Source organism: Apteryx mantelli, chromosome Z, assembly GCF_036417845.1.
Source record: "Apteryx mantelli isolate bAptMan1 chromosome Z, bAptMan1.hap1, whole genome shotgun sequence".
Classification (NCBI taxonomy): Eukaryota; Metazoa; Chordata; class Aves; order Apterygiformes; family Apterygidae; genus Apteryx; species Apteryx mantelli.
The window spans coordinates 87583202-87598165 of NC_090020.1; the positions used below are offsets into that span (position 1 = coordinate 87583202).

The 14964-nt window shown below is 38.5% G+C and overlaps 1 protein-coding gene across 4 annotated transcripts in view; it reads left to right on the plus strand.

The window, feature by feature from the left end:
* The window catches only part of NEDD4L (NEDD4 like E3 ubiquitin protein ligase), a 206045-nt gene that overhangs the window by 153575 nt on the left and 37506 nt on the right, over positions 1-14964 (plus strand). For 3 of the 4 annotated variants that reach the window (XM_067316469.1, XM_067316471.1, XM_013945925.1), the window contains 4 exons: positions 1064-1196; positions 2484-2660; positions 6479-6553; positions 8713-8772. In XM_067316469.1, the coding sequence (XP_067172570.1) occupies positions 1064-1196; positions 2484-2660; positions 6479-6553; positions 8713-8772 (445 nt within the window). The remainder of the gene's footprint in view (positions 1-1063; positions 1197-2483; positions 2661-6478; positions 6554-8712; positions 8773-14964) is intronic. The other variant, XM_067316470.1, reaches the window with a different exon arrangement.

A 14964-nucleotide genomic window follows, 5' to 3' on the forward strand; every position in this document is an offset into this window, starting at 1 on the left:
TATCCTGGGTGATTTGGAAACGAATACATAACTGCTACTGATAAAGTTTGTGTGTGACCCCAAGCTTGGTAAATAGTGAGAAGATAGCGTTCTCAAGCAAATTAAATGGCTTCTTTGTCTTTTGCTGTCTTGAAATCAAGACAGGAAGCCTCTCCAGAAAACTGTAGGATGATGCTGTCTGGCTTTTGCTTTCTATGAATTTGTGAAACGAACAGGAAAGGCAATGTCTCATGAGGTTGGTAATAGGACAGATAACCTCTCACTTTAGGCTGGTAACTCAGATGCTAAGTTGGTCATCAAGAAAATAACGCTGACTGCTTTACGGTCCATGTCTGTAGCAGACTCGTATGCCCTGCAGAATGGCTGTGCTAAGAAATTTTCCCTGAACATAATCATCTCTCAAGGCTACAGTCCCTACTCCTGAGGGATTCAAATACAATACTGCCTTCTGGTGTTGTCTCCTCCACGTGGAGGACTATAGTAGAGAAGGACATAGATCTAGCTGTGCACATTGGGAAGTCCCACAAGCCAAGAAGTCACCGTTAAGGGAATTGGGGTAGTTTCCATTCCAGCCATCGCTGGTATGAGCTAAGCTAGTGGTTCCAGCCAGGTGGGTTTTTTTGTAGAAGTTATCCATACCACAACAGCTTGCACCTGCTTTGGCCATTGCAAAAGGGAAAGCAATGGTTGACATAAAGGTAGAAGCAAAATCATCACAGGAGGTCATCGCAGGAAATGATCAACAGTGGTGGATTAGTGTATCTGAGTGTGGACTTCCACGTCTGCTCTGCCAGCTTTGCTGTGTAGAGAGTATTAATTTCCAGTATCAGCATGGCTTCCTTGAGTTTTGTGAAGTGCTCCAGGTTTTATTTACTTTGGATTAAAGGGCTAAACTGTCTCCTGTTTATGAAGCCTGACATATGCAAGAATAATTCATTTTGTATTATAATCGAAAGGATAAAGTGAGATTTTGAAAACAATGGACAAAGTAAATGTTTTAATTTAACATTCATTATTTTCTTGTTCTTCCCTCCTTCACATCTTTCACTTCCCCACTATGCAGTGATGTGGGCTCTGATTCAGATAACAACATCAGACAGATCAACCAAGAAGCAGCCCATAGACGGTTTCGCTCTCGGAGGCACATCAGTGAGGATTTGGAACCAGAACCTATGGAGAGTGGAGACATTCCTGAAGTATGTCAAGGTCTTGGTTTTAAGAGTCAAACTAAATGCCAAGCTGAGGTGTTTCTCATTTGTGAGCTAATTACTATAAGTGCACTGTAATGTTTTTACACAGTTTTTGTGGAAATTGCCTGAGTAAAATCCCATGACAGAATAAAAATCCCAGACAGAGCCATGCTTTCAAGTTCACATGCATTTATGGGTGACTGATATTGTATGCACAATGCTAAAAACAATGCAAATGCTAGGACAAATAATTCCAAGCATTGCTTGGTATACGCAGGTTGATGGAAATTCTTTCAATATTCTGCTTTGAATAACAGTGGAAAAAGTTCCAGGAGTGGGAAAAATGAGGAACTGGAAGCAGGGGGGGTTTGTAATAATATAAGCTAATATAACCTGGTGACTGGAACTGCCATTTATTTCAATTTTCTTTAGTGCCTTGAATTAGTGGAAAAAGAAGAGGTCCCCCCTCCCCCCCCCCTTTTTTTTTTTTTAGAATTCTGAGATATTACTTCTCAATGTGTTTATACAATTTACAGTTAGACTAAATAAAGGAAGTTTAGTGGATATTTGTTGGCTTAAGTGAGCTTCATGTTCAGAACTCTAATCGCATTCAATTTTAAGGACTATTTTATTTTACTAATCACAAAAATTCTTTGTGAAAGTTATCTTTGGTTCACTAAATGTTATTCAGAGCAAAAAATGGATTGTTGAGACTTTTATTGCGTTCATTGGCTATTAATAATTGATTTGTAAATACTTATGAATACTTTCTATTATGCATTTTATTCTGAATTAAAATTAACTGTTTTCTTACAATTTTTAGTAATGTAGTGCAGAATTAGTCACATTTTGAACACAATTTTGCATAGAATATCTCTAATGACAGCTGGTTTTTACTTAACATTTCATCTGCATCATTTTGTGTGTTGAATTGTAAAGCACTGTTTAATCTCCACCATGAAGACCATTTTGAAGACAGCATGAAACCCCCTTTTTTTCCCCCATGACTGCTTCCTACTGAGTAGAATGCTTGTTTGGGTGTTTCAGGGATTGGTTTATTTCATTTAATGCTAATCACATTAGTAGACCTGAAAGCAGCATTGAAGATGCATGCCTGTTTCATTATTTCACTTGATAGCAAGCCCATCTGAGGCCTTTTATAGCTCTTTATACTGCAAAAATAAGTAAAACACCAGTATTTGATGCAGTGAGGTAGTCATCTGGAGGCATACCAAAGAGAGAGACTCAGTCTGCCTTCTTAAATGCTAAACAGTCTTTTTTCTCTTTTGCCAGCCTTGGGAAACCATTTCAGAGGAGGCAAGCGCAAGTGGAGATTCCTTAAGCTTGTCCCTGCCGCCACCTCCTGCGTCCCCAGTGTCCCGAACCAGTCCTCAAGAGCTGTCGGAGGAGCTGAGCAGAAGACTTCAGGTCACTCCTGATTCCAATGGGGAACAACTCAGTTCTTTGATTGTACGTGACGTGCTCTGCTTTCTGTACAATCCTCTGTTACTATAATCCTCTGTTGGTTTGATATAGTCTGAATCATTTACATGGACAGTGGTCTTAGGAAAACCTAAGCACGCAAGCTAAACGTGTCTTCAAAAATGCATCTGAATTTTACCATAGAAGAAAGTGCCTTAAAGAACAATTCGACTTCCTCAGTTCAGGTTTAATATTTTCTTCTGTATGAGTTTAACTTCGAAGTCTGCTCCAGTTATACCTGTAGTGAAACAAAATATATCATGCAATACTAGAGAGTATCAAGCTAGGACTTTTCCATAGGAAAGAGGAAAAAGTGCTAATGCTGATCCTTTTCCGCAAAGAACAGATAAAAAAAAGAATAGATGTCTTACAATGATTTGAATGTCGTCTAGAGGCTAGTTCAGCAAATTATAGCTCTGATGGCTAATCGTCTGCATAAGAGACATTTGTGCTTTTGTAGATAACTACAGATTTCTGTAGGCCTTCACTTGGAGGGCAAGAGGCTAATTAGATAGGATCAGTGGCAAGATCAGGACCTACATTTTTTTACATTAAGAATAAAGATAAATGGTATATCAGCAAAATTATCTTAATTAAAATAGTAATTGTATTCCTGTACAAACTAGCTGTTTTATGAACCATTAAGTGATAACATATCAGTGCCATAAAAATTACAATCAGACCAAACTTGCAAAGTAAGAAATGGCAAAAGTCAATGCCAAAGCATTTAAAATTGCTATTACTATACATTATCCAGAGTAGAGGTTTGGGATACTGCAAATAATGAGGAAAAAAAAAACACATAATGAAATTACTGTAAGGTGCCATGCCAAGACACCCAAAAGACTGCATACGAAGACTGAGCGAGTCAGCAGTGTTTAGACCCAGCTCGTCTGTCAGATGACTCATGTCTCTGAAGTGTCCTTCCCCGAACCTGCCTGCTGTGAGGGCTCATTAGCTTGATCCAGCACTTAAATCTGAGCTAGTTCCACATGAATAAACAGTGCTTGCCTTGGGCTAATAAATCTTCCTAATTCAGAGGTTGGCAAGCACGGTGCAAGAACTTCGTTTGGATTGAGACAGGTAGGCAGGAAAAGTTTGGTAGTACCAGCCAAACACAAGCTGATTCCATATGCTCAGGTATGTGCACTTGACATTTCTCCTTGATCCAGACTCCAGAAGGCTTCAAGATTAGCTCCATGCATTTGCATAGATGAAGCTTGGATCCAGAGTTTTTCCCAAACCCAACCAATGCTAGACTGGCTTTGCATGAAGCTGACTCAAATGTTCTGAGCTGAAACTAGAAACACTTAACAGTTGCGTTTTCCCAACAGTGTGCCCGTGTTAATATATCCAGACTGACCTTTGATGGTTTTGCACAGAGACAGCTTCAGTGTCATCCATGCATAGTTAATTTATGACACAGCTAAATTGCCAACAGATAGTTGAGAGGTGATTGTATGTGCATGAAAAAATTATTTTATTGCTCTCATATGTCTATGACACTTCAGACTGCTGCTCACTGCATTTGTCAGACAAATCCTGTCATATTAGTCTTTAGCATAACATGAGCAAAATGTAATTTTTTTAACCTTCTGATCTTTTAGTAGAATATGCTTTTAAGACTGATGATACTTTTGAATAAGAGCTGACGGTTCTTGTATGCCTCTTAAATAGCTTGCTTCATGGTGTTGCTTCCCTGTCTTTCAGTGGTGCATATGAGCACCCACGTGAGTTGTTATAAATAGGCTGGGTCATTTGCTTATTTATTAGGGAATTCGTATTCATACCATTAGTGTCCAGGAAAGAGTAATACCAGTTACTCTTTGATTAAAAATGACGTATCAATTATGCAAAATGATATGTTTAAGAATTACCCAACACCTGTTTCTATACATGGAACTTGCAACCTGAGTCAAACCACACAGAAAAGCAATGGAGCAGGGTATCCAGAAATCAAGCATATGTCAGCTAAATTTATCATACTTCAGTGCATGTAATTCACATGTTATCTCTAATACAACACCATAACCCCAAATAAACCTCCCATCATCCTCACAATTCCTATCCAAGAAGAAAAAAAAAAGTTCAACCCCCATCTCAGTTTCTTCACCAAAAACTGATTTAGCAGCAGTGCAATTAGCATCAGAAGAAGTTTAAAGTTTACCCTAGGTCACTTTCCCACAGAAGCTCCTGTGGTCTCTGATCCTCTGTATCGACTGCCTGGTAGTTCTGAGGTTATCTGAGATCTTATTTAAGTATAGGGCCTTCTGAAGGTGCATGCTTATCTGAAACAAGGGTTTGGTATGTGGAATATGGCAAATGCAGCAAGTTAGAAGGCTGCTCTTGAGAGGCTGGGTTGTTGATGCAAGCAAGAGAGAAGGCTGTTGCAAGGAAAAGGATTTTTAAATGCTGATATATTTTTTTTCCCCCCCATTTTATGGGATTTCTCATGAGAGTAACAAAAAATGATTGTTCAGACCATGCCTAATGCCTTCCAGATATCTTGTGAAACGGGTACAATCTATGGGGATATTTCAAAATTACACAATCACAGAGTCACAGAATTGTTGCTATTAGAAGGGATCTGTGGAGATAACTTGGTCCAGCCCCTGCTCCAGCAGGGTCAGCCAGACCAGGTTGCCTGGGACCATGTCCAGGTGGGTTTGAATATCTCCAAGGATGGAGACACCACAACCTCTCTGGGCAGCTTGTTCCAGTGTCCAACCACCCTCACAGTGAAGAAGTGGTTTTTTTTTTAAGTTCAAGTGGAATTTGCTGTGTTTCAGTCTGTGCCCGTTGCCTCTTCTCCTGTCACTGGGCACCACTGAGAACAGTCTGCCTCTGTCTTTTTTACTCCCCCCCATCTGATATTCTTACACATTGATAAGACCTCCCCACCCGGAGCCTTCTCTTGCCCAGGCTGAACAGTCCCAGCTCCCTCAGCCTCTCCTTGTACGAGAGGTGCTCCAGTCCCTTAACCACCTCTGTGTCCCTTTGCTGGACTCGTACAAGATCTGCTTTTGAATAAGATTAGTCAGGGTGTCTAGTAGTTAGGTATATTCTAATGTCCTTTCTGTATTATTTGTATTATATTTATAGATGCCCCAGTGATTTTAACCATATAGAGTTCTAACGCTAATAGTTAATTTGGTTTCGTGTTAAATTTCTGGATTAACTCCAGCCAGTTAACTTTTGACAACTTCTCTGTTGGCTGTTAAACAATCAACTTTAAAGCTGTTCTTAATGTTATTTTTGAAGAGTAAGCTGAGCATTATGTACTAGGAGCATATTTAGAAATTTTTAATACCACCAACAAAGGATCTCAGCAAGGCTGAGATCCCGGTAAGATATCTTCCAAACATACTAGAAAATAGATTTTCAAAAGCTCCATGGAATTTTCACCTCCCATTGCCTACTCCCATACTACTGATTCCAGGACTGTTCGTTTTCCTGTGTGTTTTCCCAGAAAGGTGGTAGAATGGCTTATCATCTTCCCTTGGATTAGGTCAATAAAACATTGTAAGTCGGCTACTGAAGGTGGGTACAAGATGTGCTTGCAAGTAGTCTCCTTCTCTCAGTTAATCTAAAACATGGCCACACAGAAACAGTCCAAGATGGAATGCTGAGAATTTACATTTTTGGTTGCTTGCCAGTTTCTGTAGAAATATTAAGACTAAAAAAACTGCAAGAAAAGTGTGATTTTTTTTAAGGATTAGGATTAAATATGAGAAAAGTAAAATTACTGAAGAAAATCCATGTATGTTTTTGTGACAATGTAACTTAGACATCTTTCTTTTTTTCAGCAAAGAGATCCTTCTTCAAGACTGAGATCTTGCAGTGTAACGGATACAGTTGCTGAACAGTCTCAGTTATCCTTGGTAAACCAAAGCTAACTTTTATTTCTTGTTTTTGTTTGAATATTTTCTGGTTCTGAAGGACATCTTTTCCTTTGGCTATGAATTCAGAATTAGATCAGTTACTAGTATGGACTTTTGATTATCCCAAATAGTAATGTATATCAAATTAATATCATCATGATCAGCAAGTAAAATGGTGAAATCCGTAAGACAGAAAAAATTTTTAGACTGTAAGCATAGTCACCCTGTCTAACTTTAGTTATCTAACACAGAAAGTTTGTTTACCCGACTCTTGATACACAGTTGGCAGAGAGAGAAATCCTCCAAGGCGGGGGCGGTACAGAGCAGGAGCCTAGTCAGGCTTTTTGATTAAAATATTGCAGCTGGGTAGGAGAGTGCAGTAACACCGTCTACACTTGGAACTGTAGCGACCACAGGGCTTTCCTATCAGGTAGATTTTTGTGCTCTGTAAATTGATTTTTTTTGGAATATATGAACCTGTAAATAAAAAGTAGTAATATTAGACACTTGTAGATAGTCTTGGGAGTAGACACTCCCAAGTGTGAACAGAATTACAAATACAGTATAAGAAAATTGCTAAGAACATTAAAATGGATTAGTGTTTTACCTATCTAATTATAGCTATCCTTTTTGTGATAGTCCCTGTATAATAGAACCCCATGAAATGCCATCTGTCGTAGATTTATGATCTGAGTGATTTAAGCAAGCAGCTTTTCTTGTCCAAATTTATTTAAGGTAAGAAGTTAAATAGATCCATTAAACAGGAAAAGACGCTAAGATATTTTTCAAAAAAGTGGCAGTCTCTTTCACACCATAGCCCTGCACCTCTTCACTCTAATGGGTAGCAAGTTCTACATATTTTTTCCTGCAACCCAAGTATGAGGATTGCAAAGGTGGTGAGCTCTAGAGAGGCAGCTTCCCGCAGAATTGTACAAGATCCACTTCTGAATAAGATTAGTCAGGTTGTTTCAAAACAATTTGATATTAAAACAAATGATAATTTTTTGGAGAACTTCTTCCAGGATTTTTCCCCCCAGTTTTTATTAGAAATATATTACATATGAAATCACAAATAAAAAAGATTGTGCAAATTTGCTGTGGAAATATTGGTAAGTAGAACATATTAATAAGTTCATTACTAAAGCTGATGTCTCTCCCTCGTTTGCTTTCTGTTGTTATTAGGCAGGCATTTACAACAACCGTACTATTTTTCTCTTCGTCTGTGTTGGTTTTTCATGTATTTTAGAAGTTGTTTAGTGTATCTAGATTTGCTGCTTTACAGATACAGGTAATAGCTGTTGTTCAAAGTAGTGCTTCTGAAGTATTATTCATCTCTCTGCTCTCTTTTCTGGGTGGTTTCCAGCACAATTACTCCTAAGCTGTCTTCTCTCTCTAGTAGAAGTTGGCTTCTATTGCAGTCTGTTGCAGGGCTGATGTTCTTTATTTAAAACTGGCTTATGGACTCTGGGTTTCTTTAACTGATGTAATCAGATTGGGCTTGCTTATGATGCATTTTTCAGTTTATTATTGTAGAAACTTTATTTCATTAGCAGATGTTCAAAACAGCAGAATTGAAAGCATTTCTCTAAAACTAGGATGTTACCTGATCTGACCAGTTTTTAATCTTTACTGAACTAATGATACTTTATATTCTAGCAACTGAACTCATACTTTCCTTCTAAACAAAGTGCTGCTCTTGACTTTATTAATCACCATTGAAAATTTGAAATACAATTTGAAATCCTCTTTTTTTCTGACTTTTTCTCTGTACTCATTGATGACCAGAATTTATCCATAATTGTTTTATCGGTGGGAATATGCAAAATTTCTTCGTGCCTCAAAAAAAAATTAATCATGTTACACATTGAGTAAATGTTGTTAATATTATCACTAGCAATAGTGAACATATAGAATTGGATACTAGAACTCTTGAAATTAGTTCCCTCGGTATTTTGTGTGTGAAATTCTGACTGGGTCATCAGTGATTGATGTCTTCATTTTTTTTGCTGTTATTTTTGCATTAACATTATTTCAGTCTAATTGCTCTCCATTAATAAGCTTGAGAGTGTCTATGATTCTTTATTCCTAAAGATATGAGAGTAATCTGTGACCTTCATCACTAAATATACTTATCTGTAACATTAATTATCATTTAACAGCAGAGTGGTCCATCTAGGAGAGCTCGTTCTTCAACTGTCACAGGTGGTGAGGAACCAACGGTAATAATACTCTTTATCAACCACTATCTGTAAATAAAATGCGGGTTGGCTTTAGGTCTTATACAGCAATGGACGTTTTTTCACAAAGCAGCAGTATGTTGAATGAAATACTACCACTGAATCAATAGTTATATTTATTTAGTTCCTTAGATTTTGAATTTTCTCAGGTAATAAATACTGCAATTTCACTCTAATACTAACCCATTTTAGTGATGCAGATATGCCACTCAATTTTAACAAAGTATGGACTAAGGAAATACCATAAACTTCTAAAAAATGAGAGATAGAATGCCTAATTCTTTTAAATCCTATATTGAAAGAATCAGGGAGACACTTCAAATCAGTACACACGTAGCTATGATTTTCTTCTGCCTTCTCCTGCTCTCCATTAGACTAATCCAATTTGATTCTTCACATAGATCTTAATTTGAGAACTGTGGAGATACAGTAATGCATCACATCGGTCTTAATGGTCTTTTTAACTGCCAGTTTTCATTTTCCCATAGTCGTTCAAAAGTCCAAGGCTGAATTTTTACTCTGAACATCCATCAAAATTCTTCAAGTGCTTTACTGAAAGTGTAGCACAAAGAAAGCAGTTTTAGTTTATATTGGACTCCATCAAAAACATCCATGCTTTTTTAACCTGATTAAATGTCAATCTGAAGCAAGTTATTTCAAAGAAATCATTTTCCAATGACTGTAATAGTTAGCTTTTATGAATATATATACTCCTAGATAATTTGTTTCAGAGAAACAAATATAATTTAGACTTGGCATGTTTCATATTTGTGTGTGGTAATGTCAGATCTTAATTTGGGTGTTGATGCATTATCCTGTATATTTGCTATTTTTTGAATTTCAGAATCAGAGGAACATACCTTATATTCTGTTCTTGCAAATAGGAAATATTTTAGTGTCCTTGCAAAACCTGTTTGATATATCAGTCATTATCTAAACTGTGTGCTATATTGAGCTATAATATAAAGAAAGTCTTGTTGGCAGATGATATTGTTTTATACTTTTAGAACAAAAATTGATATTTTCTGTTAATAGCTGAGTTCCAGCTTTAATGGCTCGATATGGCTATGTCATTGATGTTGTACCTAAATATGTTGCTGCTCACTCTCAGGACCTTTTTTTCCCCCCTTTCTCTTCATTTTACATACATTTAGACTTTGAGACCCAAATCCTCGGAGGAGTCAGGACTTAAATAGTATTTATGCATTGAAATGTAAAAGCATTATCTTCAAAGGTTCCCGTTCTCTCTGTCCTTTAGGCCTTTCAAGTTCGTAGCTGTATAACCTGCCAATAGTAAAGTTCCCAGGGCAGCTGCAGTTTGTTTTTAAGCACATGTGCATCTTCCCGGCTCCATGCAGAGCACCTCCTTGGGTTGGGATCCACAGATTGGACCTTCTTTAGCTGCAGCCCGTCGGGGAGCGTAATCCTGCAGAGCTGCCTGGCGCGGAGCCCGCCTGCGGGCTGCACAAAACCCCGGGGCTGTCGCGTCCCGAGGAAGCAGTGATGGTGCCCTTCTTGTCGCGGGCTTTGCCGAGTTACCAAGGAGCCCGGAGGCCCGGGTGCAGAGCCCTCCTGCCGGTGAGAGGGCTGAATCCTCCCTCATGTCTCCTCCTGGTCTGGTTGTGGTGCAGGGCGCTCTGTCGTTCCTACTGGATCTGCTTTGCAAAGGGAACGTGGGATTCGCGGCACTGGCAAGGGAGCAATGCTGAGCGTGGCGCTCTGGCCCCATGACCAACACACTTGGCTCAGTGGGTTAAGACACAAGCGTCTGAGTCCTTTCAGGAGCAGCAGCTAACCCCAGCATTGGCCCATCCTGACCGATTGCTCCAATTACTGCAATTTTGTATGAGAGTTTGTATTACCACCACGGCCCCACACGGTGGCCCGGAAGTAAGACACAGCCTCTGGTCTGGTTTAGAGTATGACTGAGGTCGGGAACGGTCTGTGCTGTTGATTGCCACCTGTCTTAGACCAGGCCGTGGGCCTAAGGAGGTTGCTGAAGCAGATAGTCACACAAACTAGCTTTAGTACCTGATTTAGATCCTCTGTGGGTCCAAGTGTGAGTGTTTAGATAGCTCATCAGAGTTCGGTACACTAAATAGTGATTTGTAATGCTAGCAGTGTTACGGCTGCCCATCATAGAGTGGTTGACTTTTTATTTAGGTCAGTGGCAGAAGATGAGTAAATTTATTACCTGAGTCTGTGCAGTGAAGTAGGTATGGATGTCTGTAGATAAAATAGCATGTTTCTGTAAATATATCTGCAGTTATTAACCACCTTGCTTTTCATGATTTTTTTTTAAGTCTCCAAAGAACCTTTACCATTCCTCCATGAAAGGTACATTGTACAACTAGACTGAGCAAAACATTAGTTAGCGTATTATGCATGTCCCAGCATCTCCATTCTCATGACATCTGTTCTAATCCAGTTAGCTTTTGTTTTGTCCTTATTCCTAATACTTACTATTTTTTCCTGTCATTTATCAAAGGCAGTTGTTAAAAAGATTCAGTGTTTAGGTAATAGGCTCCTGATAATTCTCCCAAGTTTCTATGCTATATGATAGACTCTCCTTTGCACTGGTATCTAATATGGAAAGCAGATTCTGAGGCAAACTTTCTGTTCTGCAGGTTACCCTGTGGGTTGCATTAACCCACCATGAATATTAAGGAGAAAGGCTGCTGCTAACTGAATTTATTTGATAGGGTGTTAGTGCATTTTTCTTGTGTTTCTGTATCCTCACAGCACCTACTAAGTCTAAGTTGATCGTTACACCATCATACCATGAATAGAGTCTATATTATTACCACCAAATGATTAAGTTTTTTAATTGCAAATCCCTAAATTGTCCACAGCTTTTGTTTGCTCTGTACTGTAGACAATATTAATAGCCACTGAACACAGCAGATGTGTAAGACTGTGTAGCAGTCATACATTGGTCCAGAAAGTCTGGGAATCACTGTCTGCCCTCTAGTTTTCTCCCAGACTATCAGATAGGTTAATTATCTAACTTTAACCAAAGCCTAGTCTGGGGACTATGTTCAGGCCACTTACTGTGGCTTTACTGACCGTAGCTTGGAAACCATCAGAACAGTCTTGGACGAGCTGGGCTCCTTTCATTGCCTGCCAGCTCTGTGAACTAAGACAAGCAGAAAAACAGCAGTCTTTCCAGCAGTTGACCATTCAGGAAGGAAATGAAGTCTCATGATTTGTATCAATGGGTATTGCTTACTTTCTTCATCTCTTTTCCTCTGTTTTCTGTTTTCTAATGTAGTTTATCATTGATATCAATGAACTGACCTGTTCATTGTCTTTTCTGGTTTCCTTTCTTGATTATCTAGGCAGTTTTCCAGCTCACTGTGTCAACTATGCTCTTCCATTAAAAAAACAAATATGCTGACTTAAGCAAGAGTCTGGGAAGAGGTCTTAAGCATATGAGGCAAGAACAGGAATTACAGTACATTAATTTGTTGGAGCAAAGAATGTAGAGTGCAGAAAAAGAATGTATCCCAAATTTCAGCAGGAGCCTTCAGTGGCCTAAAGAGAGTTACCAAATCCTGCTGTGCAATGTAATTCACATCTTGATCTCTGAGATAGTAGTTTTCCACTGTTGTCATTCACAGTAACTGTTTTTTCAATAGAATGAACATACCTTACAAATTGCACTATATAAGGGCACCGAAAGAGTAACTCGTTCAGTTGTACTGTGGTTGGGATGGTCAATAAGGCTGAAAATCTAGAGAAACAGGGCTGTAACTATCCAAGGAGCCTTAGCTGGGGCTTAATGCTTCCTATGGTCTTCTGATTCTGTGTAGTAGCTGAAAATGTGGACAGTGAATGCTTTAGCAAAAGAAAATACATTTTTACTAAGATGCAGAATACTTACACTCAGGAATCTAAGCAAAATAAAGGAAAAAAATCTTTTAAAGTTTAAAGTATTAATGAATAGATTGCTGATATTGAGCTGTAAACTGGAATCATACTTAGCCATCTGTTATACAGATTCACTTTGCCTCCTCCCTATTCATCCTGTGTATATAAAATGCTGTAAATAGTTACAGGTTCTTCTTAACTGTCAGCCATAATGCAGTTGCTAATGATTTTTTTTCTAATCTAGCAAAATAATGTTTTCCTTCAAATGAATATGAATACAATACAGTTAAAAAGCTACTTGTGATATTTTTCATATGACTTTAAATTTCAGTCCTTTTAAGCATTTATTACTTTTTCTTTTACTGTTTTGTGGCAACCAAACTTTGTGGTTTCTAGTGCATCAAACTGTCTGAACAAATACATCTTGCTAATTCCACTTCATTACAATTTTCTAGTTCACCACTTTTGGCAGATATTTCTTAACCAGTACTCCCACATATAATTTGATGGGGACTACTTCATGTTTAAAATAAATTAAATATTAAAAGTACACAGTCATGAGATAGAAATAAATGTTGTATCAAGCTATCCAGCACACTCTCTCTCTCTCTCTCTCTCTATATATATATATATATAAAATATATATTTTTAAGCATCATGTATTATAGATAAACATGACAGATAAGAGCAAGAGGAAAAACATATTCTGAATTCCCAGGAGACCAATGTTAGTATTTCTTTAAAAGTTCAAGGCAGGGAAAAAGACAGTAGTATGATAAAGGTAGGAGTAACACTTTTTTCAGTGTGTTGGATTTTTAAATTAATTACAAGAAGCAGAAGTTTTTATATTAAAAATACTTATCTTTTTTCCCTCAGGAGAATGGTCATCAGTACAGTTGTTTCTTTATCAGGAAGACTTCTTTCTAAAACTAAAAAGCTTATGTTGACCCTGAGGATCAGTTTCTAACCTGTACGGAGGTGTTTGGTACTTTTCAGGCTGATTCTTCCCTTGGTTTTAGTTAAAGACGATACCAAAAACGTTTAAAGAGTCATCTTCAAACATCTTTCGTCTCTGGCTAATGAGCACCCGCCTCATAATCTGACATCCTTTTTCTTGCAGGATTTTTACGACCTCTTCTGTAATGCTTCTTCGTTCTAACCTGTTCTGAGTTTTTCTCCTTCACTCCTTTACCTTTAGTATAGCTTTTAAAAGTGCTACGTGCTTAGGTATTGCTCTTGCCAGTGCTTCCCGAATTCAATTGACATTGGCCTCAGTGGGAGCACCATGCGAGAGCAGTGGGGCTGGGCGAGACTGAGCCTTCACCGGTTCTTCTTCGCCTGAATCCCGTGCTTGCAGACACGATCTCCTTCAGCCTGCATCTCGGCTGCTTACTGCAAACAGCCCTGACCAGGAGCTGTGCTTGCGATGGTCATCTCGAATGGGGACAAAGGACTATCGCTCAGCTCGGAGCAGAGGCTCTGCTGCTTGCTCTATGTTGTTGATACCATTACTGTGACAAACAGCTGTTTGCATGTCTATGGTGCTTTAACTCGGGGTCCCAAAGACTTCAGGTAAAAGAAAACTCCTAGAAAAGAGGTTAGATACCCCCAAATCTACCCCAGCTCAGTGTCTTACTCATACTCCTGATGTAAAGCTGAGACACGAAGGATGAGACGCACTATTTCTCTCTCACAGTTTGTGTGCTAGTCCTCAAATCTTCCCCCAAATTATTTTACACTACTAATGAAAATATCAGGATTGATGGTAAAATCACATTGTTGTTGGGTAATGCTGAATTTGAGTTTGCAATTTGAACTAGCAGTCTCTGTAGTTAATGAAACTGCTGTTACTAACAAAATGAGACCACACACGAAGTGACAAAAAATATCTTTTGTTCTTCGCAAAACTTTGTGTATTCTGTTTCTTCTTCGTCCAGCCCAGTGGTACATCTTCTCCATAAGATTTCCTGGAATTACAAAAGTGAAAACGATACACCTTCGTGTTTGATTTCTCTGAAAAGACAGAATGAAAGCATGACTAGATAGAAGTCTTTCCACTTTGGGCTTACAACTAAAGAGATTTTTTTTTAATGTGAAAATACTTCTGTCTGGAAAAAAAGACATCCCTTTGACTTCTGCAGTGCGCAGTTGCCTTAAATATGTGGCTCCTTTGTGCAGTTAACCACATTAATGGGCGTTGGTGGAATTTGTCCCTTTGGTTAAGGACAGTTCAGAGTATGCATGTGTTTCTCATCCTTCTGATCATGTTTTTGAATACAGCATCCTGCTCCTTTCAGGGAAGGT